The sequence below is a fragment of the Lissotriton helveticus genome, chromosome 5_1, assembly GCF_964261635.1.
Source record: "Lissotriton helveticus chromosome 5_1, aLisHel1.1, whole genome shotgun sequence".
In the NCBI taxonomy this organism is placed as follows: domain Eukaryota; kingdom Metazoa; phylum Chordata; class Amphibia; order Caudata; family Salamandridae; genus Lissotriton; species Lissotriton helveticus.
Window position 1 is genome coordinate 936,145,297 of NC_136065.1, and position 24,220 is coordinate 936,169,516.

Here is a 24,220-nt window from a genome sequence, read left to right on the forward strand (position 1 = left end):
TCCAGAATTTGGGTCTCACTCTAAACAGGGAAAAGTCATCTCTGGTTCCGTCAAGGACAGCACGTTTCCTAGGAGCCATCTTGGACTCAAATCTCATGAAGGCATTCCCAACCTTGGAAAGACAAGAAAAATTACAAACCATGACGCTGGACTTACGAAGAAGAAGGTGTCTTTCAGTACGCCGTTACAAATCCCTTCTGGGGTATCCTCTTCATGCATTCCTCTGATTCCACACTGCAGGTTGAGGATGCGTCCTCTTCAAGAGCAACTGGACATCCAGTGGAGACAGGTTCACGGGTCGTTCAACGACAAGGTGACCATCACCTCGGCAATGAAAAAAGCTGCTGTGTGGTGGACACAGCAGGAGAACTTGTCCCAAGGTCTATCCTTCATGAGCGATCCATCTCCTCAGGTTGTGACGACGGATGCGTCATTGGACGGTTGGGGAGCAGTACTACAGGACCTACATGTCAGTGGGCATTGGTCTCCTCAGACTAGTCTGCTCCACATCAATCTCTTGGAGCTCAGGGCAATCAAACTGGCTCTTCAGGCTTTTCTCCCTCGTCTAAGAGGTTCAAAAGTGCTCATCCGAACGGACAACACCACGGCCATGCATTACGTGAACAAAGAAGGGGGAACCAGGTCTCTTCCGTTGTCCCAGGAAGCTCAAGAGATCTGGGAATGGACGATCAAGCATGGGATTTCACTACAGGCGGAGCACCTGCCAGGGGTTTTAAACTAAAATGCCGACAGACTGAGCAGGTCATCCTCAGTCAGTCACGAGTGGGAACTGAACCAACAAGTTCTGGACGAGGTCTTCCGACAGTGGGGCAAGCCTGCGATAGATCTATTTGCCACACCAACCAACAAGAAATGCCGGTCTTATGCAAGCAGGCTTCACCACCGACAGTCATTGGGGAATGCGCTTTCGATAGCCTGGTCAGGGACATTTGTCTACGCCTTTCCCCCCATCCCACTGATCCCGAAGCTTATCAGGAAGATCAAGGTGGAGCCATGCAGGATGATCTTGATAGCCCCTGCTTGGGCGAGACCGTTCTGGTTCACGGAACTCCACCTGTTGTCGCTAGTTCCTCCACTTCCCTTACGGACAATTCCAGATCTCAAGTTTGGCATCCGGATCCGGCTTCGTTGCACCTGACAGCATGGCTCCTGAGCAGCGAGAATTTATGAACCTTCCCCTTTCAAATGAAATAAAGGATGTTCTCTCCCAAGCTAGAGCCCCTTCCACTAACAAGACTTACCGTCTCAAATGGAAAAGATTTTGCATTTGGTGCAAGGCAGAGGATGTTGACCCCTTCTCTTCACAACTTCATCAAGTTCTGCCTTATCTTTTGTCTCTGGCTAAGTCTGGGCTGGCCCATTCATCCATAAAAGTTCATTTCGCAGCGATTTCCAGATACAGACGTTCAGCGTCTGGACCTTCTCTTTGGTCTTCCAGGATCATAAAACAGTTTCTTAAAGGTTTATTTCGTGTCTACCCCCGGGTGAGGCATCTGCCTCCTACGTGGCAATTGAATTTGGTCCTTACACAACTCATGAAGGGACCCTTTGAACCAATACATCGATCAGATATGAAATTCCTTTCATGGAAGTTGGCTCTCCTTCTTGCCGTCACATCGGCAAGACGAGTTGGGGAATTGCAGGCGCTCACGATCCAAGAGCCTTTTCTCCAATTCAAAAGAAACTCTGTGATTTTAAGGACTAATCCAAAATTCATACCCAAGGTGCCCTCGGACTTCCACTTGAATTAACCTGTCATTCTTAAAGCTTTCTTTCCGCACCCCTCTTCACCGGCGGAGAGGTCGCTACATTCTCTGGATGTACAAAGGTGCTTGAAATTTTACTTGGATCGCACCAAAGGATTCCGTAAATCCTTCCAATTATTTATTGCTTTTGGTGGTCCTCAAAAGGGCCTCCCTCTTTCCATACAAGGGATTGCAAGGTGGATTACGAGTGCCATTCTACATTGCCATAATTCAGCTGGAAAGCCGCTGACCAGCAGGGTTAGAGCACATTCCAAAAGATCGGTGGCTTCTTCAACGGCACTCTTTGCAGGAGTGCATATCAAACACATTTGCAGAGCTGCGACTTGGAGCAGCGTGCACACCTTTACAAAGCATTACTTCTTGGATTCCTTGCAACAGGAAGATACGGCTGTTGGCCAGGCGGTCCTGAGGAACCTCTTCCACTAATTGGTGAGCTTTCCTTTCTATCCCACCTTCCTTTTATTCTGCACATTTTGGTTCTTATGTGATAATGGCTATTGCAATGTTTATTTATGCCACAAAATGTGCTTACGGCTGACTGCTTGCTACTCTGATACAAAAGCATGGGAATCTATGAAAGTTCCAATACTGGGGCAAGAAAACAAGTTACTTGCCTGTAACTGTGGTTCCCCAGTATTGGTAACTTTCATAGATTGCCATGCGCCCCCCCACCTCCCCGCGGAAAGCTCAGTCTTCAGCAGATATGGTGACTGTTACACAACAGCTACGAAAATCTGAGGGTCTGAGGTTCCTTCAGGAGGGTTCTATGGGGTGAGGCTCTTCTGATTGGCTGATGCCTAAGTTTGGTCTCTTTTACAAAAAGAGGCGGATTTGCTACATAAGGGAATGAGGCCTAGGCCTTTTTCTTTCTCTTTTGTACCTACTGCTATGTTATTTTGTTACCGAGACTCCCATTCCGACAACGGGGAATGATACAAAAGCATGGGAATCTATGAAAGTTACCAATACTGGGTAACCACAGTTACAGGTAAGTAACTTGTTTTCTTCTGAGTTTATGTCAGATCTTCCTAATCTGATTGCATATTTTTGATGTATTTTCTGAAACTCAGGTTGATATGGCTCATACATTTATTTATTGAATGTATAAGGCGAACAGCTACCCGGAGGTTTCCCGGCACAATCACATGCCATCACATCCAATTTACGATGGAAACTGCAATTTATTTTTGTTTAAAATTTCCCGCCTCTAATGTAGTGTACTGGGGTAATTACATTCCTTCATTTTAGTTTCTAAATCTAAGTTGAGCATTTCAGATACCACAGCATATCTATGACAGCCTTCTTATTGTGAAGCCCTGACCTGATTTCAGTAGAGTTCTACATCTGATGGCCTTGCAGTGAAGGCAGGGCCCTGCGTGCACACATTGCTATGCTAGCATAAGCTTATTAGACATTTAAACACCATTTTTTTTGCTTTTGCACACTACACTGAATGTAGTTGTTTTTGTAAGTTAGACTGCTTGAAAATCTTCACAAGAGAAAGGCTTGTTTTCAACATCCCTAGACTTACATTGCAACCTTAGTCTGTACAGTGTGTGCAGAAGCCTCCAAGGTTATCATAGCAATGTAAGCTGTTATTCGGGCGTGTCGACGACATCTTCGTCGACGCCTTCTCTTCCGTCGACAAAGAAGCTACCGTCGGCGGGCTCATCGACGAGTTCTACCCCGTCGACGACGAAACCATCGTCGACGAAAATAATACCGTTGACGAAGTCCATCCCGTCATCGAAGACTATCCCATCGACGAAGTCGGTCCCGTCGACCCCGTCGACGAAGTCGGTCCCGTCGACGAAGCCTGGACCGTCGACGAAGCCTGTACTGTTGACGAAGTCTATATCGTCGACGACACCAACACCGTTGACGGACCCTTCATTGTCTACGTCGACGACGACCTCGTCTAAAGCAAAATCCACTGCAACGAATCCGTCAGTGGATCCAACGTCGACGCCGCAATTATCCTCTTGTACCGCTTTGCAGGTCTGGTCACCTTCTACGGTTTTTCTGACGCCGAAACAGTCCTTGCTTCAGAGACGTGGGTCGACCTTGGAGCTCTCACCCCTGCATATCTCTCCACAAAAGATACCCCTGCAGGTGCCTGACAAATTTCTTGATTCTGAACACAGTGAAGAAGACTCAGACATTGGGGAAACCTTTGGCACAGCTACTAGTCCTTCAGAGTTAAATATCAAGTATCAAGAGGACGATCAGGATGATCAGCAGTCACCTGAACATATGCCGTCCCCTGTAACAGGTGTCCCTGCCACGCAGGTGCCGATCGTATTGCTCACCAACCTCCAATGCATGTTGGATGATTATTACAGACGGTTCCCACCATCAGAATCTACAGGCTCGGTGCCTCCTACACCTGCTACGGAAGCACCTTTACCAGACTTTCGACCTCCAAGGTCTCCTCCACCTCTGCCGTCCAATCAGCCTGAGGATCAGCAGCTTTCAGATGAAGAAGACCAGAGAGAGGAAGGTGAAGTAGATGACATGTCGGAGTGGGACGATTACCAAGTGCAAACTCCTTCTCCATCACCTCAGGCTGCCTCGGATTCACCACCAGTAGACGTGGGTGGTTTCCACCTCTTGATGGAACGGGCTACTAAGCGTTTCCATATTGATATGGAGCAGACGGAGCAAGAATGTTTTCTCTACGACTTTAAAGATCAGCCTAGAAAACGAGTCAAATCCATACAGATTATTGACTTTATCTGGAAGGAGGGTATAAAGGTTATGTCTACTCCAGCATCCATTCCGCCGGTCTTGCCACGGATTGACAAGAAGTACAGGGCATCTGGAAAGTCACCTGCGTGCCTTATAGGACAACCAAAACTGGACTCAGTTGTCATCCAAGCGGCGCAAAAGAGAGCTAGAAATCCTTCATCTCCAGTTGCAGCCCCACCAGACAGAGATGGCAGGCGCCTGGATGCCATTGGGAAACGCGTTTCAACGATGGCAGCTACCACAGTCCGGGCTGCTAATTCTTTGGCCATCCTGGGCAGGTATGACCGGCAGATGTGGTCGGACATAGCACCGTACATAGACCTCCTTCCTGAGCCTTCTAAATCTGAAGCGCAGAAGATCTTAAAGGAGGACAAAGAATCTCAGAGGAGATTATTGATTCGACGGTTGACGTCGCCTCAACTGGTTTCCGGCAGCTAGCTGGTGCTGCTGTCTTGCGTAGGCAGGGGTGGCTACGATCTACTTCTTTCCGTCAAGAGGTACAATCTAAGGTATTGGATATGCCTTATGATGGTGAATTTCTGTTTGGCCCACAAGTTGAAGAAGCCCTACAGACCATAAAGAAAGATACAGAAACGGCGAAATCCACACTTCAATTTCGCAAACCGCCCTTTCGAGCGAGAGGACGTGGATCGTTCTCCAACAGAGGTGAATACACACAACAATCCTCCTACAGACAAGGAAATCAGCGCTACCAGACCCAGCGCTATCAAACCTACGGCCAAAGGAGAACTAATTATTCCCAGAACAGGGGAAAAACTACCTACCGCAGAAAGGATAAGCGCCAATGAGACCGGTCACCTGCCACCGCTACTACCCCACTCTCGAGAAAAAGTTGGAGGACAGATATCAAAATTTTACTCAAATTGGCTACCGATAACATCAGACAAGTGGGTCCTGGATATTGTAGCCAAGGGCCATGCCTTAGAATTCGACCATTTTCCTCCGAATGTCCCCCCAAAAGGCCCACCTCCAGCTCACCAGGAAGAGCTATTTGCCCAGATCAATTTGATGCTACAGAAAGGAGCAATCGAGAGAGTACCTAAAAATATGAGGGGAATGGGATTTTACTCCAGATTTTTCCTAATAAAGAAAAAGTCCGGAGAATGGCGTCCGATTCTGGATCTCCGTGCCCTAAACAAATATTTGAAAAAGTTAACATTCAAAATGGTATCGCTTCAGGAAATACTTCATCTTCTAGCAGCAGGAGACTACATGGCCACCTTGGATCTCCAAGATGCATATTTCCATATCCCCATCTTACCTCGCCACAGAAAATTCCTGCGATTCAGAGTGGCTGGCAGGGATTACCAGTTCAAAGTACTTCCCTTCGGACAACGCTCGGCGCCAAGGATATTTACAAAGGTCTTAGCCCCAGTGGCTGCTCACCTATGGCTGGAGGGGATTCAAATATTTCCATATTTGGACGACTGCCTTATCAAGGCCAGTTCTTACGAGGATACAGACAATCATCTACAACAGTGTCTGAATCTTTTTTAGTCCCTGGGTCTCTCCATTAACTTCAGCAAATCCCAGTTGATACCATCACAAAGACAGGCTTTCCTGGGAGCAACCTTAGACACCCAGCTGCTCCAAGCCTTCGTCTCGGACGAGAGACAAATCAAGATACGAAATATGGCTGGAAGTCTACTTTCAAAAAAGTCAGTTTCAGTTCGACAGTATAAGTCTTTTCTGGGGATGGTATCGTCTTGCATTCCATTAATACCAAATTGCCGACTCAGGATGAGGCCTCTGCAGGAAGAACTGATCTTACAATGGCTACAGGTCTCCGGCTCTTTCTAGTATCTCATCCAGATCACACCTCACATGCGGAGTTCCCTCCTCTGGTGGACTCAAAGAAAACATCTGCGGCAAGGTTGCGCTTTCCTCCAGGATGCGCCAAGCTTTACGATCACCACGGATGCATCCTTTGAGGGCTCGGGAGCTCATCTTCATGGCCTAACTATCAGCGGCAAGTGGAACCTTCAACAAAGACGTTGGCACATCAACCGGCTAGAACTGAGAGCCATTTTCCTTGCACTCAAAGCATTTTGTGCAATCATCCAGGATGCCAATGTGTTGGTACGCACAGACAACACAACGAGCATGCATTACGTAAACAAGCAGGGAGGAACAAGATCACTTCTCCTTTCTCAGGAAGCCCAAAGGCTATGGACATGGTCAATACAACACAACATCAATCTTCAAGTGGTGCATGTTCCTGGAACGGAGAACGTCTTGGCAGACGCACTCAGCAGGACAACCGTGTCCACTCACGAGTGGGAACTTTATCAGCAGACCGTGGATCGGATCTTTCATCTATGGGGTCATCCAGACCTAGACCTCTTTGCAACCAAGACCAAGAGCAAATGCCGATTCTTCGCAAGCTGGCATCCCCACAAGGACTCTCAGGGGAATGCGTTTTCGATCGACTGGTCTCTGACATATGCGTACGCTTTTCCACCAATTCTGCTAATTCCCAGAGTCCTGCGGAAGATGAAGAAGGAGCCATGTCGGCTGATTCTAATTGCTCCCAGATGGCCTCGCCAGTACTGGTTCACAGAGCTCCTTCTCCTATCGGAATGCAAACCGATTCAGTTGAGTCCAATTCCGGATTTACTCTCCATTCAGAACGGCCAGATTTACCATCCGGATCCAACATCGCTGAAATTAGCAGCCTGGCGCCTGAGTACCGTGAGTTCGCCCATCTAAACATCCCTGCGGATTGCAAGGAAGTTCTGGCCAAGGCAAGGGCACCTGCTACCATAAAGACGTACAGTCTTAAATGGAAACGTTTTTGTGTCTGGTGTCGTTCAGCTGGAATTCACCCCTTTTCAGCTAAACCAGAGGAGATCCTGCCTTTTTTCCTACATCTGGCAAGATCAGGATTGTCTCATGCCACCTTAAAGGTTTTCCTGGCAGCGATTTCAAGATATCGACAAGATGGGACCAATTCTCTTTACTCTGCGAGGATTATACAGCAATTCTTTAAAGGCCTTTTTAGAATGTTCCCTCTGGTACGCCGTCCACCTCCATCGTGGCATCTCAATGTAGTGTTGGCACAGCTCATGCGACACCCATTCGAACCCATCCACAGAGCAGATCTGAAATTTCTTACGTGGAAAGTGTCACTTTTATTGGCCCTAACCTCCTCTAGGAGAGTCAGCGATATCCAGGCGTTCACTGTTCTTCATCCTTTCTTACAGTTCACAAATGACTCTGTGGTTCTCCGCACCAATCCGAAATTCATCCCAAAAGTGCCTTCGGATTTCCATCTGAATTAACCAGTGGTTTTAAAGACATTTTTTCCTAACCCTCAGTCGCCTGCGGAAAGGGCATTGCATACTCTGGACATTAAAAGATGTCTAAAGTTCTATTTGCAAAGAACATCTACATTGCGCAAGTCTGATCAACTATTTATCACTTATCCCGATATGCGTCTTTTGGCTTAATGAAGAAGGTCTGAAAACCCTTTTTCAGTGTTGGTCAGATAATTCTGTCGTTAATTACACATCCTTTATGCTTAGGGCTTCACCTCTATTGGATGCTTAGTCAGAGGGCACTAGACTGCATATTTACCATGATTGGGATGATTTCGCAGGCGCCATCTTATGCACTTGACTTGCTCGATTCAAAACACTTTAAACTTGTTTTCATAGAAAAGACCCTTGAACAGATCATGCAGTACGAAAATGAAAGATAGCAGTCCCACCGCTTGCAAAATGTTATTCTATCTGTGTGTTTTTTTTCCCTATCCTCACCCCCCCTTTTTTACAGTGCTTTATTCTTCTTCTAGTGCAAGCCAAGCCCATCAACATTGCTTTATTCATCCATTCATTAAAATGCCACATTTTAATTAGTTGACATGGTCCTATAAATCGCCTCCTTTCTTATTATTTTATATTTAAATGATTTTTATTGACATCGTCATCATAACACAAGGACCACTTCCAATGTCTTTTAATACGCTAAAGGCGTACCAACAGTCAAATACATAAATCTGAATCAGTGGTTAAGTCATTGGCAGGTGCACCTCAAGGGAGTACAGGAGGAAAGGGTCCCAAGGAAGAAGGAAAAGGAACAATCTATTGGGCAGGGGTGCGGTAGTCTCCACAGAGTAAATACAATAGAGGAAGTATGTATGGAGTTATCTATATAGCAGGAACCAGCCATAAAGCAGTGGAGCCCTATGCAGTGTCAAAGGCATAAATACATTTATTGTGTTTTGGAGAGGTCTGGGTCATTAAGAACCATGATAATTATTTCACCCTCATTTACATCTGGCATTGTGTTCATAAAGATGAGTTTGTATACCTCCTTTATCAACTTGCCATCACCATTCTCGGGTGCTGAGGTATTACACAAAAAAGGACTTCATCACCTCTGTAATTGACACCTGCGGAGTCAGAGCGGCATACCCCATAACTCTTATATGTGCCTCATCTTTTCAGGAGGCTCTAACCTGCTGTCTAGCCTAGCACGGCACCGGGCACCCTGCCACTGAATTCTGTCTGCACACTTTTATTCTCAATATTATCTGCCTTCCAACCCTGATATTTTTGGCAGCATCCATACCAGTGCTTTTATTTATTCAGACTGCCTAGCGCCACCAATACGTAGTCAAGTTTTCTAAAGCTGGTATAAAGCGCTGTAATAATTGCTCCTTTGTCCATCAGCAATTCCTCCACTTACTGTCTCTTGAACCTCAGCTCCTTTCTTTTTGCACGCATGCGGTTGGAAAACATCTTTTCAGCTCATCCTTGAGCTCTTTTCCATGTTGGTGTGCTTCCCTTAGATTTATCCTGCTGTCTCAATGCAGCTGAATACTCACTTTGCATGTTGGAAACAGTCACACTCTTATTGGGGTGCCTCTCCATTCGCCTCCTCCATATTCCCTGATGTCCAATCTGGACTATCACCAGCAGATATCAGAGGCTATCCTTCCCACTGCTCCTTAAAGCAGAGGCTATGCCCCAAAGATGGAGCTATGCACTGTCATCGCCATCAGCAGCATCATGGTGGTGAAATCTCCCAGCTCCACATTTCTCCCGACTTGAATCTTCTGATACAACTCTGGTTCCAGCATCTCTTGGGTGGTACCGAGTGACTTACTCACCAGCTTGGGATGAGAAAGACATGCATACCACTGTTGAACTGGATGCAGGAACTGACACAGAGCCCAAGAAGAAGCGTTCATTGCAACCCCCATCTGATTCCCTCCCCTGTTAATTTCTTATTATTTTAGCAGACAATGTGACGTGTACCTTTCCTCACTAGGAACAATTGTTGGAATATATTTTTTTCTTCTTTTTCAGGGTGGATAAAAGGTTGTTGATGGCTGTGATGCCTTTTCTTAATTTAATTGGTAATTTAATTTAGTGTTCCAATAACGTTTTTAATTAAAAAGTCGGCCCTAAAATTAAAGCTATTGTAAACTGAAATTTCACAGAAAATTCCTAATGTTAATAGAGTCACAATAAGAAGGAAACATAATTAATTCATGACTTTTGAATCACTCAAAGGCAATGGCCATAGTTCTTAGATCCAGACCAAGTGTTATGGAAATGAAGGAGGGTTTTTTTTATCATAAAAACATATCAATTTCATTTTTCTTTTAGTACAGTTGCACCAAAGATACCCTTTTAGCACTTTCAATTTAAGATCATATACCAACTGTTCTATCTAGATGCAGTTACTGACTGTAGGAAGCTGGCTCTCTACATAGAGTAATACAATTAAGTACACTGTGCAGAGAGTCCAGTGAGACCCATATTGGTGTAGTTTCCAAGGTGATGACATCCAACTGAGCTGCCGAATGGTAAAATACCTTAAAGCGGCAGAAACCCGCCTTAAAGCTTCGAAAGACAGCCAAGAATCTAGAAGCATCGCTTAGGGTGAGAGGAACAAACTCACTCCATCTCCCAACGAGAAAGCACCCGCCGGCAATGGCAATGAAACAAGTGGCATAATGTCGGCATGATTTGCGCCCAAATGCTCCGAAGCAATCCTAATCCAACCTTACAAGAGCCTGGCCCTCTCAGGGAAACTGAAAGGCACCAACGCCTACTGTTTTTACCAACAGGTAAGACAACAGCTGCACTCTTAGGGAGAGAGAGGAACAAACTTGCCGTCCACTTATAATGCAAGCATGCAGGGCCCCAACAGATGGGCCATGTATCCTCCACCAAACATCATCAGATAACGCCCTGCAACATCGTACCACACTCAATCACATCAGCCCCTTGAGCAACGAGATTTAAAGCGCACTTGCACCAAGTCCTAACCTGCCCCAATTAACAATTGCTTCTAGAAAGTTCAAGCACTGCTCTAGTCATTTGGTGAGGATGAATAATATGCTGCTCCTCGTAGTCCAATTTAAACAGAAGGGCCATAATTAAGGCCCTAGAATTTTACCCAAACTTCTTCACTGTCCCAGCTGCCAAGCCCCGGTTTCCATCCGGTGGAGTGTAATGTTGAAAGCAACCAGCCACTTTTCTGCATTGTAAAGATTTTAAATAACCATGTACAATAAAGTATTACCTTACCTGCCATATTGGCGTAGAGAGGCAAAAGTAGATAATACTAATACTCTACATGTGATAGTATGGGCAAGCAGTTAGGCTTATCAGATGGTAGTGCTAAGCATTTGTTGTGCACACACAGGCAATAAATGATCACACCAAGAGCCAAACCGCAAGGCCAGGTTGCAGCGGATTCAAGTGCCTGCAAAGCCACACGTGGAGATCGTTCCGCTTATCATCTTTCATCATTTCAAGCGCTCTGTTAAACACAGAGTGTTCTGGAGTCCATTGCTGTTTATCCAATAAGTTCCAAAATGAGAAGGAAATTGCTACGGCTGTAGCAAGGCATCAGAAGAGCCCTTTGACCTCCATCTTTAAGAGCCAGCCTTCCTCATCATGAGAACCCGGCTGGGTCCTCACGTGAGTTCCTTTCTTTTCACTTTCCACGAGGCACATCACGTTCACATAGGCTGCGCCCTTTTAACAATCCAGATGTCCCTACATCGTTAGTCCTGAGGTGACCCCACATTCATAGAAGGGTCGAAACGCCGTTGACCAGCATACAGAACGGACCATCACACAGCTAGTGTCACTATATATCTAGGCTGTTGAAAAAGTGTATTTGAATGGTCGCTTCTTACAATTTATGGAAACCCTTTATAAATTGTTCACTGTGTACAGTCACTTTTTGGTTCCAATTTTCACTTGGGGACACGATGCACAAAGTGTTGCGCTTTTTGAATTTAAGAAAGTGGTTATACTATTCGCTGTTTTTTATAAAAACAATATAGAGCAAACTGTGTAGAAAGTTCATTTTGCCTTCTGACATTACCAAGTCCTTTATATGTTTATTGCGATCGTGCGTACTCATTGCTTAAATCATTTTCCTATTATCCACTGGAACCACTGTTTTCCCATATATAACTAGTACCCTGCTTCCGTTGTGAGTAGGGTTCCCCTGTCTTTAGTTGTGACCATTTCAAAAGAGGCACTTTCCTACTCTGACATCCCTCAAATAGACTACACTCACTTCCCTGCAGAGTTTCACAATACTTAGCTCTGCTTACTGGGACTGATCTTCCATCTCTCCCCGTGTGATTGAAACCACTTATGTCCCACTTTAGAATGTTCACATGGGTTGCAACTACTTGATCTTTACAATGGTTGTGTAACAATATACACCCCCTGCCCCATCTGTAAATAAGGTAGACCATTCTGTATCATTTATTGCTGTAAAATTCCAGGTTGTAGTGAACAACTATCACAAGGAATAAGCTACTTCTTTGTTGAAAATATTTACATACATAGCATCAGTATTCGGCTGGGCAGGAAGTCCGTCTCCTCAAACAGTAAGGCTAGCTTCACAATACCAAATTAATTAAAAAAAACTAAGCCTTGGGAGGATGAATTGTTTCAATTGCATAATGACAACATTTCTGGTTATGACAATGACCTTTGTCATTACTTTACAATAAAATAATCTTATGAATATACTTTGGTAGAATAGCCGCCAACTCCATGTTTGTATCTATATCAATCACTGAAAAAATTCTAAGGTTAAAGTGGCGTTATAGTTATTTATGATAATAATATCTTAATGTGCATAATAAAAACGTATAAAAGCACTGAAAAATCAAAGGTTAAAGGGAAGTTATAGTTGGGTAAAAATGTTAGTTAAAACATTCTGTTCTAAATAAACAAAGTCATTGAAAGCCATTCCAATGCATGACATTACAAGGCGGTGTTTACAACGACCAGTCTTTACCACTGCATTTCTTTACCATGCACGTTTTTACAACGCACAACCACTTTGCCTTAGGCGAAAGTGCTCGACTTTGGAGAGGTATAAATAACAATTCCAACTCCAGTCTGCGCAACAGTATGGAAAGCGTTGGACTTCGAAGTCTGCTCCCCTATGACAAGTTGTTGTAAACACTTGCCTGCTAAAGGAATGTAGTAATAAAGACTGGTCTTTGTACAGACCGCGTTGCAATGGTAGTTTGCGGTTTAGACTTCGTGGTAAATAATGTTTCCCGACACGGCACAGCACTAATTGTGGTGGGGACTGCATTGACACCAATCCTAATCCTTTTCCATGGTGACCTTCCTTACATTGAATATACGGGGCCTGAGTAAACCCTGTAAAGCTAGACAGGTTTTGGCCGACCTAGAACGTCATCGTGTTGACCTGCTTCTTTTACAGGAGACTCATTGTTTGCTTTCCTACTTTTGCAACTGCTTCGGGTAAGCATAGGTATTTCTCCTTGTATTCCACTTACGCCCAGGGTATGGTTATCTTGGCAAGGAACTCTCTTGACTTTACAGTGGAGGACACCCTTAAAGACACACTGGGTAGAGTAGTGGTGGTAGCCACTAGGTTTGAGTTGTGTCACCTACTCATCAATTTTTGCAGTCCTAATGTGGACTTTAGGTTAACCAGTGTACCCACGTATAGTATTGATTATGAATGTACACACTGTTTACCTATGAAATTTGTTTGCTTTTTGTGTCTAAAATGCAAATTTAATAGAGAAAAAAAATCCCTACCCTGCTTTTTGCAACCAAAGCCTTGTTAATATCAAGAACCCCATTGGGTTGCACAATTTGGTAAATTGATTTAGGTTGCTCTGCAATTAGCGGGATTTGCAGCTAAATGCAACTAAAACTAAATGCATGACTCTGACTCCGCAAAAATCTTACAAGGGTTTTTTGAAAGCGGGGCACACTGTATTAGAAAGAGTCAATATATTTGATTATATGGGTGAAAAAATATTTTGTTCATAAGCATGGGCCCTAAATACAACTTGATGTGAACTGGTAGTGCAACATAGGGCAGCAGCTGTACTAAAGATGTATAAAGTGACAGTGAGAACATCAGTGACCCTGGCCCTTTAATTATATAGCTTAAAGGCACAAGGAGCTGTGCTTAATGGAGCAGAGATCTGGGGCAAACAGAACATTGCAGGCTTATATATTAAAGAGAACGACTTGGGTCTCTCCTCAACTGGCCTGCTAGCACCCTCACACACCCCCTCTTCTTAGACCTGGAATTAAAAAGAATTGTTGACATAACGATATTGAGACCGATTGTGTATTGAATGAGGTTATGGCATACAGTAGAGTTGACTGTCTAAAGAAAGGGTTTACAGGATCTTTTGGGGATGGCCGATTCCAAAGCATTACTGTGGTTTGAATTCGTAAAACACTGGTTTTATATTTTTCGGGCTACAAGGTTTCTGGGATAATCCAGCAGGTATAGCGGGAAACACATTGTATTTGTTTAAAATGAGATATTGGTCTTATATATCCAGAAATGGAGTGTGAACGTCGTGCAAGAAGACCTTATTGTTAATTTTTTGAGTTTTAAGCCTATGATGAAATTAGAATTGTTTATGGAAAATGTAGCTTCTCCATATGCCAAAAGTAGTTGTATCTGATTCAGATTAGACACTTTATCAACAGCTATACAGCTAAAGAGTCTTCGGGGAGAAAGAGCCCTGATAGCTGCCCTTTTTGTGAGTGTATGGCTGAAACGTTTCTAGTTTTTTGCTCTGCCTATGCACTTATGATGACGAAATGGATTTGTCCATGTTTATTTTAATTTGAGACTAAGACAAAACCAACTAGACTAAGGATTTTAAAGTTGACACAATACATTTTATTCTTTTCGGTCCGACTAGATATTTGAATTGTGCATGGTCTTTGAGAAAACAAAACATGGTAGTTCTGAGAAGAAAGCTTAATCATGACCCACTTGTTCTGCATTTAATTACATTTTTTGTACTATTTGTTAAAGCATTGCAAAAGTGTGTGTATGTATATATATATATATATATATATATATATATATATACACACACACACACACACATATTCATAACGTTGTGTTTTAATTTGTATGTTTTATGGGGTACATTCTCAGACGTAAGTATGTTGATGACTGAAAAACATATTATGAAAAAGTTATCAAAGATCACTGCATGCTTTGAAAAGAAATATGAAATTAAAACAATTGTTAAATTAAATGTTAATAAATTTGGTGCTCATGTCTCGGAGCTATCTGTAATGTACATATTATGAATAACAGAACTTTTTACATTTTACTTTACACTCTCTACAGTTAGTTAAACATGATAAATTTGACCTGATATGAGTATTTTTGCATACCCTAGTTATTTTTCAGAATGTAAATTCTTTGAGGGATTGCAAAAACTGCATCATTTTAGCATCTCTGCGGTAATTTGGCGTCTCATCACACCCATTTATAAGAGATGAAGTAGTCCCTGATTTGTTTTGTAAAGGAAAAAATGCATTCTTAGGAATATTCCTAAAGTTTGTGAAATACTGTTTTTTTGGAAAACATACAGTCTCTACATGAAATACTCTGTATAGCAGCATATTGACAACCACAATATCCACAATTTTCCTTTCTGTTTACATGCAGCCAGGAGCTATGGCCGGAGACGAGGTAAAGAAACACAGTTTGATATTTATATTAAGTTACGATTTTATAATGTATTGTTCTCGCCTTGTTGTCATCTGAAAAGTAGTGCTATTTTGCTCTTTGATTTATAACGACATGCTATGCAATCATTTTGAGTGATTTGCTTGATCTCAAATGATATTACTTTACATTTTATTTTGATTTAAGTATGCAATTTCTAGGGAATCAAGGCTTGACGCAAATGCTGAATATTTTATTCGTACCTGTGTTTTCTTATTGTACAAGTGAAATATTTGTATCAGAAAGGCTGTCTCGTATCTACAGTTTATACATCTAGAAAAATCACTTGCACTTTAACATTTATGCCTAATAAGAAAAAAAAATGTTTTTGTATAGCCTCCTAGTTTTCAAAATTACATCGAACTAATTTTGGCAGGATTGGGGACTTTAAATTATTATAGATGGTTGAGGGACATAAGATCACTTCATATTTTTGTATCTTGGATTTCTAATCGCAAAGGATGTTGTTTGTTGTGTTTAAAGGGTTGTATGTATTTGTGTGTTGTTGTTTGTTGAGTGCAAAACCTAGCTCTATAGCAGTGGAGTGTTGAAAAGGGGGTGTGGCCCCGGGAAGATACATTTGTTGAGGGACAAACAAAACAAGACTGTTATGTCAGGTGTACAGCTCTCTGAAGATATGCCTTCCGCTTTTTCTCTGAATTGTAGGAGAGCGGGTGTTGCTCTGATGTTGATAGGAATACTTTTCCAGATCCCGGGAGCATAAAAAGAAAAGTCCTGCACTGTTTTGTCTTCAGCCTGGGCTCATAGTCTGGTGATGGCCCTAGATGTGGCCAGCTTGTTTGTCAGGTAGGCTGGGGTCTTGTTGAGGGCTTTAGAAGTGATTAGGCTTGTCTTGAGGATGCTCCAGGATGGAAGAGGGAGTCAGTCAGTGCAGGTCTTTAAACATGGGGGTGATGTGGTTGAATTTTCAAGCTGTGCTGCTGCATGTAAGATACCTTTCAGTGAGTGGTAACAGCAACATTGCTGAGCAGAGTGTTTGCTCTGTTTAGATGGAGGGCTTAAGGTTTGTAAGATTGTTCTCAGCTCATCTTCTGGGAGAAACTGTCCTACTTTCTTCAAGAGTTGGATCTATGTAGTCTTGGAGCAATATATTTTTGTTTCCTTGCAATTTGTTGCGTGAATGAAAAGTCTGTGACATGGGTGAATCCCAGAGCTTCTCATTGCTTGTCAGCATGGGGTGAGTTTGGGGACCGGGGTGTGTGAAACCTGGTAGCTTTCAGTTGAAGAGCTTGGATTGAATCTGGTGCTCTTAGCAAATAGGAGGAATTCAGTCTTTGTAGGGGTTAGCTTCAGGAATTTATACATCCAAGAATGGACGAGTTTGAGGCACGATTTGAGTCTCTGTAGGTTAATGGTTTAACATATTTTTTGGGAGAACTCGGTATGATGTGTATATTGATGAATACTGATGTTGCAGTCTTCAAGAATGGAGCTGGTAGGTTCCATGTAGAGAAAAGATGAAAGGAGAATTGGAACCCTTAGGTGCGCCATAGGAAATGGTGAGTGCCTCTGATCTTGTTGGACCTATTTGCACAAGCGTCTGCCACTAGGCGAGGTGGGATAGAAAGAAAATTAACCATAAAATAGGTCTTAAAATGAGATAACAATGAACAAAGGAGAGGTAGTGAGGAGAGAGTCAGCAGGCTTAAATGTTTTGTGGAGGGGAGAGCATAAGGAGAGGCATGGGAGACTGGGAGAAAAGTGGGATGGCAATGGAGGTGGATGTCCAGAAGGAGGTGAGGAAAGAGGCAAGTGAAGGGAAAGGAGGTAAAAGTAGGAGAGGAGAATGAAATGAGATGGGAGGATGATGAGCGAAGGGCTCACAATGTCTGTAGGAAACAGGAGGGAAGGGCAGGGAAGTGTTGTAACTAATCCTTTGTCTCAGTTTCTTAAAAACCTTCTGGAATACAATAAATTGTATTCATCATTTCATTGTTAAAAACTGCCATAGTTTATTCCAATCCTACTTCTATAACACTGTATTATTCCCCAAGGCTAAACTTTCCCACAGCTTAGTTACCAAACTTAAATATTTTATAATGTGTCTGATATGTTTTGGGGCAGTACCCCTGAAACAGAATAAAATTACCTCTGCAATGGTTCTTATACCCTCAGTCTTAAAGATTAGTTTCAGGCACTTCCTGCGGAGACCAAGCAGTTCAGGGCAAAGGCATAGAGTGAGTCCCTACACCTGATTACAGAGTTGACACACACTGTTAACTCTCTGGGGATTTTTCCCTGGTCCATCAAATTGATTAAATGGTAGATAATAAAAAAAAGTCTGAAACGTAAGAATAATTTTTTACTCTTCGTAAGCATCTTAAAATCTATGTATTATTATCTTTAATAAGCCTTGATCTATGCTTCATGAGTTCAGCTTAGCCCATAGCTTGGATCTGTTACCTTTATTGACGGTGGTAGAGAAATCAATAAACCGCTTAAAACGTGTCTTCAACTTATTCCGGCATGCTTTTTATGCCAAGATCGACAGTGCCACTATATAGTCTATGGTGGAGCATTTTTGGCAGGAACCCTTCTGATGGAAAGTTACTCCCATGGATTGTTCTGCTTATTTTGGAGATGCAATAATACAAGCATAGCAAATATTTCCCCATCAGCACCATCAGTGCGATCAGCCGATAACTTCATGGGAGTCTCTGGGGCCTCATTTGTATTTTGGCTGAAACATTGATCCTTTTCAAGATTGTAATACACAGTCTGAATGGATCACTGTGTTATTTATTATAGACAATAGAGACCCATCTTTTTAAGTATTGTTTCAGGTCTACAACTGGGAAACCTTTCGGGTCCGGAGCTTGTGGGTTGTTGAAGGTTTTAATGAGTCTTTCTTTTTCAGGTTGTTAAATAACATAGCCTGACAATCCCCCTTTCGTGTCCAAGTCGTCCATTTTGGCTTGTGGCCCTCTGTACACATTAAGAAGATGTTCTTTCTAGGTCCAATATGGAATGGAATAGGATAGCCTCGCCCTATTTTTTAGGAGTTTGTTCCGGTGCCCACTAAGGACCACAACATTTGCGTGTTCTTTGAAAAAATAGCATCTTGGAACTCCATGCAAACTGGTCTTGATAGCTTCCTTTGATCTTATTTTCTTCTTTTTTTAAAACAATTTCTAAGTTTCTTTATGGTCCCAAAATTGGGCAGAGTTGGGCCCAGTATTATAAAGTTGTCTTAGTTTTTTTCCCTAAATAGTTTTTACATTTTATACATTTTTGAGTGGGGCGGACTTTCATGATTTAAAGTCTCTTCTTTCCTGTTGATTTGTTGTGGCCACAAAATCAAATATATCAGACAGAAGTTTAATGCATGTTGGAATCTCCAAAACTAGGCTTCTTTCCCCAACATTTAAACCATCCATGATTTCCATAAAAGTGTTTTGGGACCAAGTCTTCTGTAACCGATTATTGAAAGTGCTGTTCCACTCAATCCTTTTCCCTCCCTTTTGCGTTAAGTAGTCACCTTGTAGTTTGTTATCCAGAGCGAACAAGTTGATATTTTTGAATAGTGCGATATGCTGTGGGTTATGGTCGCTTTCCAGTGAAGTGATAATTTGATAATCCATTTATTATCTTTAACTCTACCTCATGAATAAAGGTACATTGATGATTGATTTTAGCCCCCAATGCTAAAAGTTACTTGTGCAGGTTGATCTTTTGCAGATCTCCTCATTCAGATGTTGCAGATCTTGATCATAGAAAGTTGGGCTAATTAATCTACCTGACCTGTTTGGTTGTGTTTGGAAAAATATTGCTTCTGGCACTCCAATCATCCGGTCTATGGTGTACTCCTCATCTTCTTAATTGCACTGTCACACTTATACTTGAATTGTTTCAACTTCATTTCACATACAATAAGTTCTTGCCTTTCTCTAATCACCGTAGAACTGATGTAGTTATTTCATAAATCTGAAAAGAGGCTTTGAATTTGACTCAATTACATTTTCTGATTTAACATGATACTATAGCTGCTTCTCTCCAGTTCAAAATTTAGTAATATTGATAGGCCGCTGTTTGAAAACAAGCCAGTATCTGTGAGGCCTGCACAAATAACATGTCACATTTGTCCTTTACTGGGAACCAAACACCCTATTGTAGCACTTGACTCTCAGAGGGCAACGTTGCAGAGCAGTCTAAGGCTTACTCAAGGGAGGTGGTGTGGGCTAGTAATCGCCATTACAGGTGCACTGAAATAACACTCAATAATTGATTTTCCAGTCTGTACCTTGTTCTATAAAAGTAAACGCACATTTATTAAACACACACACCAATTTACAAATATACATAAGCTGTTGGAATGACTTTGTGACATTGCATACCATCTCCAACCCTCCCACGGGGGGGGTCTAGTACCACCACTCCCATAAATTAACATCATCTTGCCCCCTAATGCAGTGGGTTGACACAACCTGGAGCGAGGGCCTTGCCAACTGGCACCATCCCAGTGGCGACCGACCCCATCATCTCAACAAGGGTTAAAAATAGGAACACCTGCCCTGGGGACACATAACTCTGACTGAGCATCTTATACTGACCATACAGTATGCACCTTTACATCTTAGTGGCTAACCGTCTGGGTTGTTCTTCCCCTAATGCAGTAGCAAGAATACATGTTGGGGCATCACTTTAAATCAGGTACTCATCATAGTTGATAACAATTATAATGCATTGCAATTAAAGCCCCTACAATGTATCACAGTGGAATCACAGGATTAAGCATACACAGCCAGACACCCTAACAGGAATGTCTGGCAACAAAACCTCACTTTGCTTATGAATTCACCCTACTCAGGTATTTCACATATCACATGTGACTTTCAGTCCCTCTAAAATAAATAACATCGGTAAATGTACTTCTCTTGCAATCGCACCTCTTCACCTCCAGGGGATGCCCTTTTCCAGATATCCCCAACTCAGACCTTCAGACCTTCATACCTTGGTGCAGTCCGTAATGCACCCCCAGCAGCAGAACAAAAGTTCCAGCCTCAGAATGCTTGGATTGCTGGCTGAGCACTTGAGGGGTTATTCTTTACAAGTCCCCAGAGACTTAGGGAGAGACTTTCTTCCTTTGTGCTGGGGAAGACTGCGTTGCTCCTGCAGCTTCCCCTGCACCCTGTCGCACATTTGGCAGGGACACCGTCCTCCTGGGGCCACCACGAGCCGGGAAAAAGCGGCTTTTCTCTGCGGACCTACACGAGCACTGTAGGGCACTATGGGACGCTTTCTCCCTTTCCCCTAAATATTGTAGCAGCGGCTCCCCTGCTGCTGTGGGAAGAGCCGCGATCACTGCTGGTGGCCTCCCGCCGCATCTACACCTCGTTGGGGGTCCCGCCCGGACCCCCAGGTGAGTGTTTCTACACGGCTCGGGGAGCCCACCCCCGGACGCTCGTCTCCTCACGGGCACACCGCATTGCCACATTGTTGGAGGGGAGCCCAACCCCGGCTGCCCCGCTGGCTCCCTGTTTGTCCAGCACCCTCGGATGCTGTTGCGGGAGCCGGCCTTTCCTTTCTGGTCTGCCCGCTCCAGGGGGCAGACACGGAGGTTGCCGCTGGTCGGGTGGGGCCTCGCGAGAGTGCGACGGCACTCCCCCTCCTTCCTGCTGCTGCAGGGGAATGCAGCGCCACTCCGCCATCACGTCGGGGCCCGGAAATGGGGTTCCGGGCCCCTGGGCCACTTCAGGGGGAGCACGTTGGCGCTTCCCGACGTGGGCCCTCTTCGGGGGTCAGGGTAGGCTCCTGGCACCCCGCTTGTCCAGTGACGGCGTTCCCTGACTTAGCTTCTCCTCGTCGGGCCCTGAGTTAGGGTCCCCGACCCCAAAGGCATCTTTGCGGGGGGGGGGGTGACTGCGCTCCTCGCTCTCCGTTGACGCGGGGGCCAGGGTGGGCTCCTGGCACCCCGGTTGGGTCACTTCACGGGGAGCGTGACGGCGCTCCCCGGCTTTGCTACGTGTTGGGGGCAGCCCCCATGACCTGACCGGGGCACATTCAAGACCTGCGGCGTCGCCCCGCGGGCTTCGTCTGGCCAGAGGTCATAGGTCGCCTACCTTCTGGGGGGCATATCTCAGCCTCCAGGTTACCGATCTGCACCATTTTCGCCTCTTCTTGCTCCTGGTGTTGCTCCACAGTATCTATGAGCACTTTCCGTTGCCCTCCTGGTCTCAAGGAGGGTGAACTTGGTAGGGAGCTGTCTTCACTGGCTCCATGCGCCAGCCTCTCACTTGGCTTTTCTCCTGGGCCTCTCTTCTCCTTGCGCAGAAGCCAGGCTTCTGCTCACTGGTCCTGGACTCCCTTCCTGGCGCAACTCTGCATCCTGGGACAGTCAGGGGGTTCTTCCTTCCCACTGCCCATGGCGCCAGGCTCCAGCACCAGTCTTACTCAGCAGACCACACCCCAGAGAGAGCTCCTCTTCCTGTGCAAACTCTTTTTAAAGAATGGGGAGGGGGCTGGCAGGAAGTCTCTGTTTACCCTATCAAACAGCGACACATCACTTCTCTGCCCCTGCTCCCTCCTTCCTGCCCAGGCCTCTGGGTTTTTACAAAATGGCGTTGTCCAGGGGTCTCATGCCACATGGTCTGGGAGAGCCCCTTCCCCCCCCCCCCCCTTGCTGCCTTCTCTCCAGAGCAGCTTGGTGCCTGGCACCAGGTGTCAGCTGCTGATGGAAGAAACGGTAGCTCCACCCATCTTCTCTTCTTGGAGCGGAGGCCTTCGCCCTTGGAATGCTTGTCGTGCAGGGCTGGGCCTCTGATGCTACAGCTTGGAGAGGAAGGTCATTAATTTAGCCTGGCAGGGTCAGCCCCAGCCAGGCCCTGGTTATGAGCTGACTCAGAGAAATATGACATTTCTGGATGACCCAAAAGCAGTACAAATATGACTTTGGGCTCTGCAGAATACTTCCTCTCACATAAGTTACAGTGGACTTAAGTGCATGTCCGGAATTTGTAGGCCCTAGGAAAGCGAAACTAGCCTATGTGCTCTCCATCCTCATAGGAGAGTAATGGAGTGAAAACATTAATCCCATTGTAGAAAGCCTCTTCCTTGTCACCACCCTGTTCTGCATCAATGCTGCCACACCATTTGTAGCTACTCCTGGGCTGCGCACGCCAGGAACCTCCCCTGCGCAGCCCGCACACGCATGTACACACGTGTCTGCATGTAACCAGCCCAGTGCTGTAGCTGCAGCGCCGTGGCCTACTCGTATCAGGGGGACACCAGTAAAATAGACATGCAGCCCTTTTCATCAAGAGTTCACTGTGGGTGAGTCCCAACTTATGAGGGTCTCCCACAGTAAAAGCTCAACAAATAGGTGTTCAAAAAGTGAAAAATCTGGGCGGCTCAGATGGTCAGAACCACCTTCTAATTCACGCTGCGCCAAGCTGATTCCTACAGGGAAGAAATAGCCATTCTACATGGGTATTATTCCCTTAGTCGGCGATAACTAGTTAGAAGGGGTTCTGACCAGACCCCCCCCCCCTCTTCCTCACCAGTTATCCGCTCAGACCACCTACTCCTCCCATCCATGAGACCTCCACCAATGACAGGGATCCCAGACTACCCTAAGAACCCTCCGGACTCTAGGTTAGATTCCTCTAGGTCACTCACAGTCTACATGGAATCAGCCTAACTTTTGCCCTTGGTCACGCAACACTATGCCTACCACTTCTTCTCTGGACAAGGTTACAGTGCCCCAGGACCAATGCGGTCTTCTGGGATAGGTCTACATCCCATCCCCGGGGTCACTAGCTGGTCTCCCTTCCAGAGTTTGTTCCAACCAGTACCCTCTCTCCTTTTGGTCCTTGTACCCCAAAGATGCAACCTCTCCGGACCCTGCCGCTGGGGTCATTCAGCTGCCACCACCCTTTCGGGATGACTATCTTTTCTAAAGAACGCACAGCCATTTGTACGTTCCCACACAGAAAAGCACCATTGGCCACTGGCCTGGCTCCGTGATAGTACCTCAGACCGGCCTCACTACTACTCTGGCAGTACCAGGGAGGAACACTGAGGGTGCCTCGTCAGACAACCTACAGCTCATTCCCCCCCATCAGTAGCTCCACACCGAAACTACCCCGGGAACATAGACCCCTTCCTTGTTCTCTGCTGCAAGAACAGGGCCTATGCCCCCTTCCCTCCGAGAGGTGCGTTCTCCTTCCTGTGGGCCCTGAGTTAGCTACACCCAGGCCCACCTCTCATAGCTCTCCCCGGTCTCCTGGCATCGCCTTGGGAGACCGTCCAAGGACCCTCATGATCCCTGGATGGCATAAAGGAAGGAAGAGGTGTGGCGCAGCGGCCAGGGCGACTGACTCCGGATTCTGAGGATCACGGTTCGATCCCCCGGCACCGGCGGCAGATTAGCCCAGCACCATGTGACTCTGGGCAATAGCTTGCTTAATCTTCCTGATGGCCCCCAGCGCCTAGAGACCCTAATGGGTGATTGTGCGCTTTACAAATGTGGATTATTATTATTATTATTATTATACACCACCCCTTCTGAAGAGCAGGGTCCCTTCACTTAAGAATTACCCCACTTGCCTTCAGGGTAGTACTACCACACTCAGCCAAGGACCCTAAAGATCCCGGCTAGGCCTTCAGCACCCCTATTGGAAACA

The 24,220-nt window shown here is 45.0% G+C and overlaps 1 protein-coding gene across 15 annotated transcripts in view; it reads left to right on the forward strand.

Annotated features, from left to right (window-relative positions):
• CPEB3 (cytoplasmic polyadenylation element binding protein 3) overlaps positions 1-24,220 on the forward strand; it is a 1,058,629-nt gene that overhangs the window by 676,737 nt on the left and 357,672 nt on the right. For all 15 annotated transcript variants that reach the window (XM_078643412.1, XM_078643411.1, XM_078643415.1 and 12 more), the window contains one exon: positions 15,519-15,542. In XM_078643412.1, the coding sequence (XP_078499538.1) occupies positions 15,519-15,542 (24 nt within the window). The remainder of the gene's footprint in view (positions 1-15,518; positions 15,543-24,220) is intronic.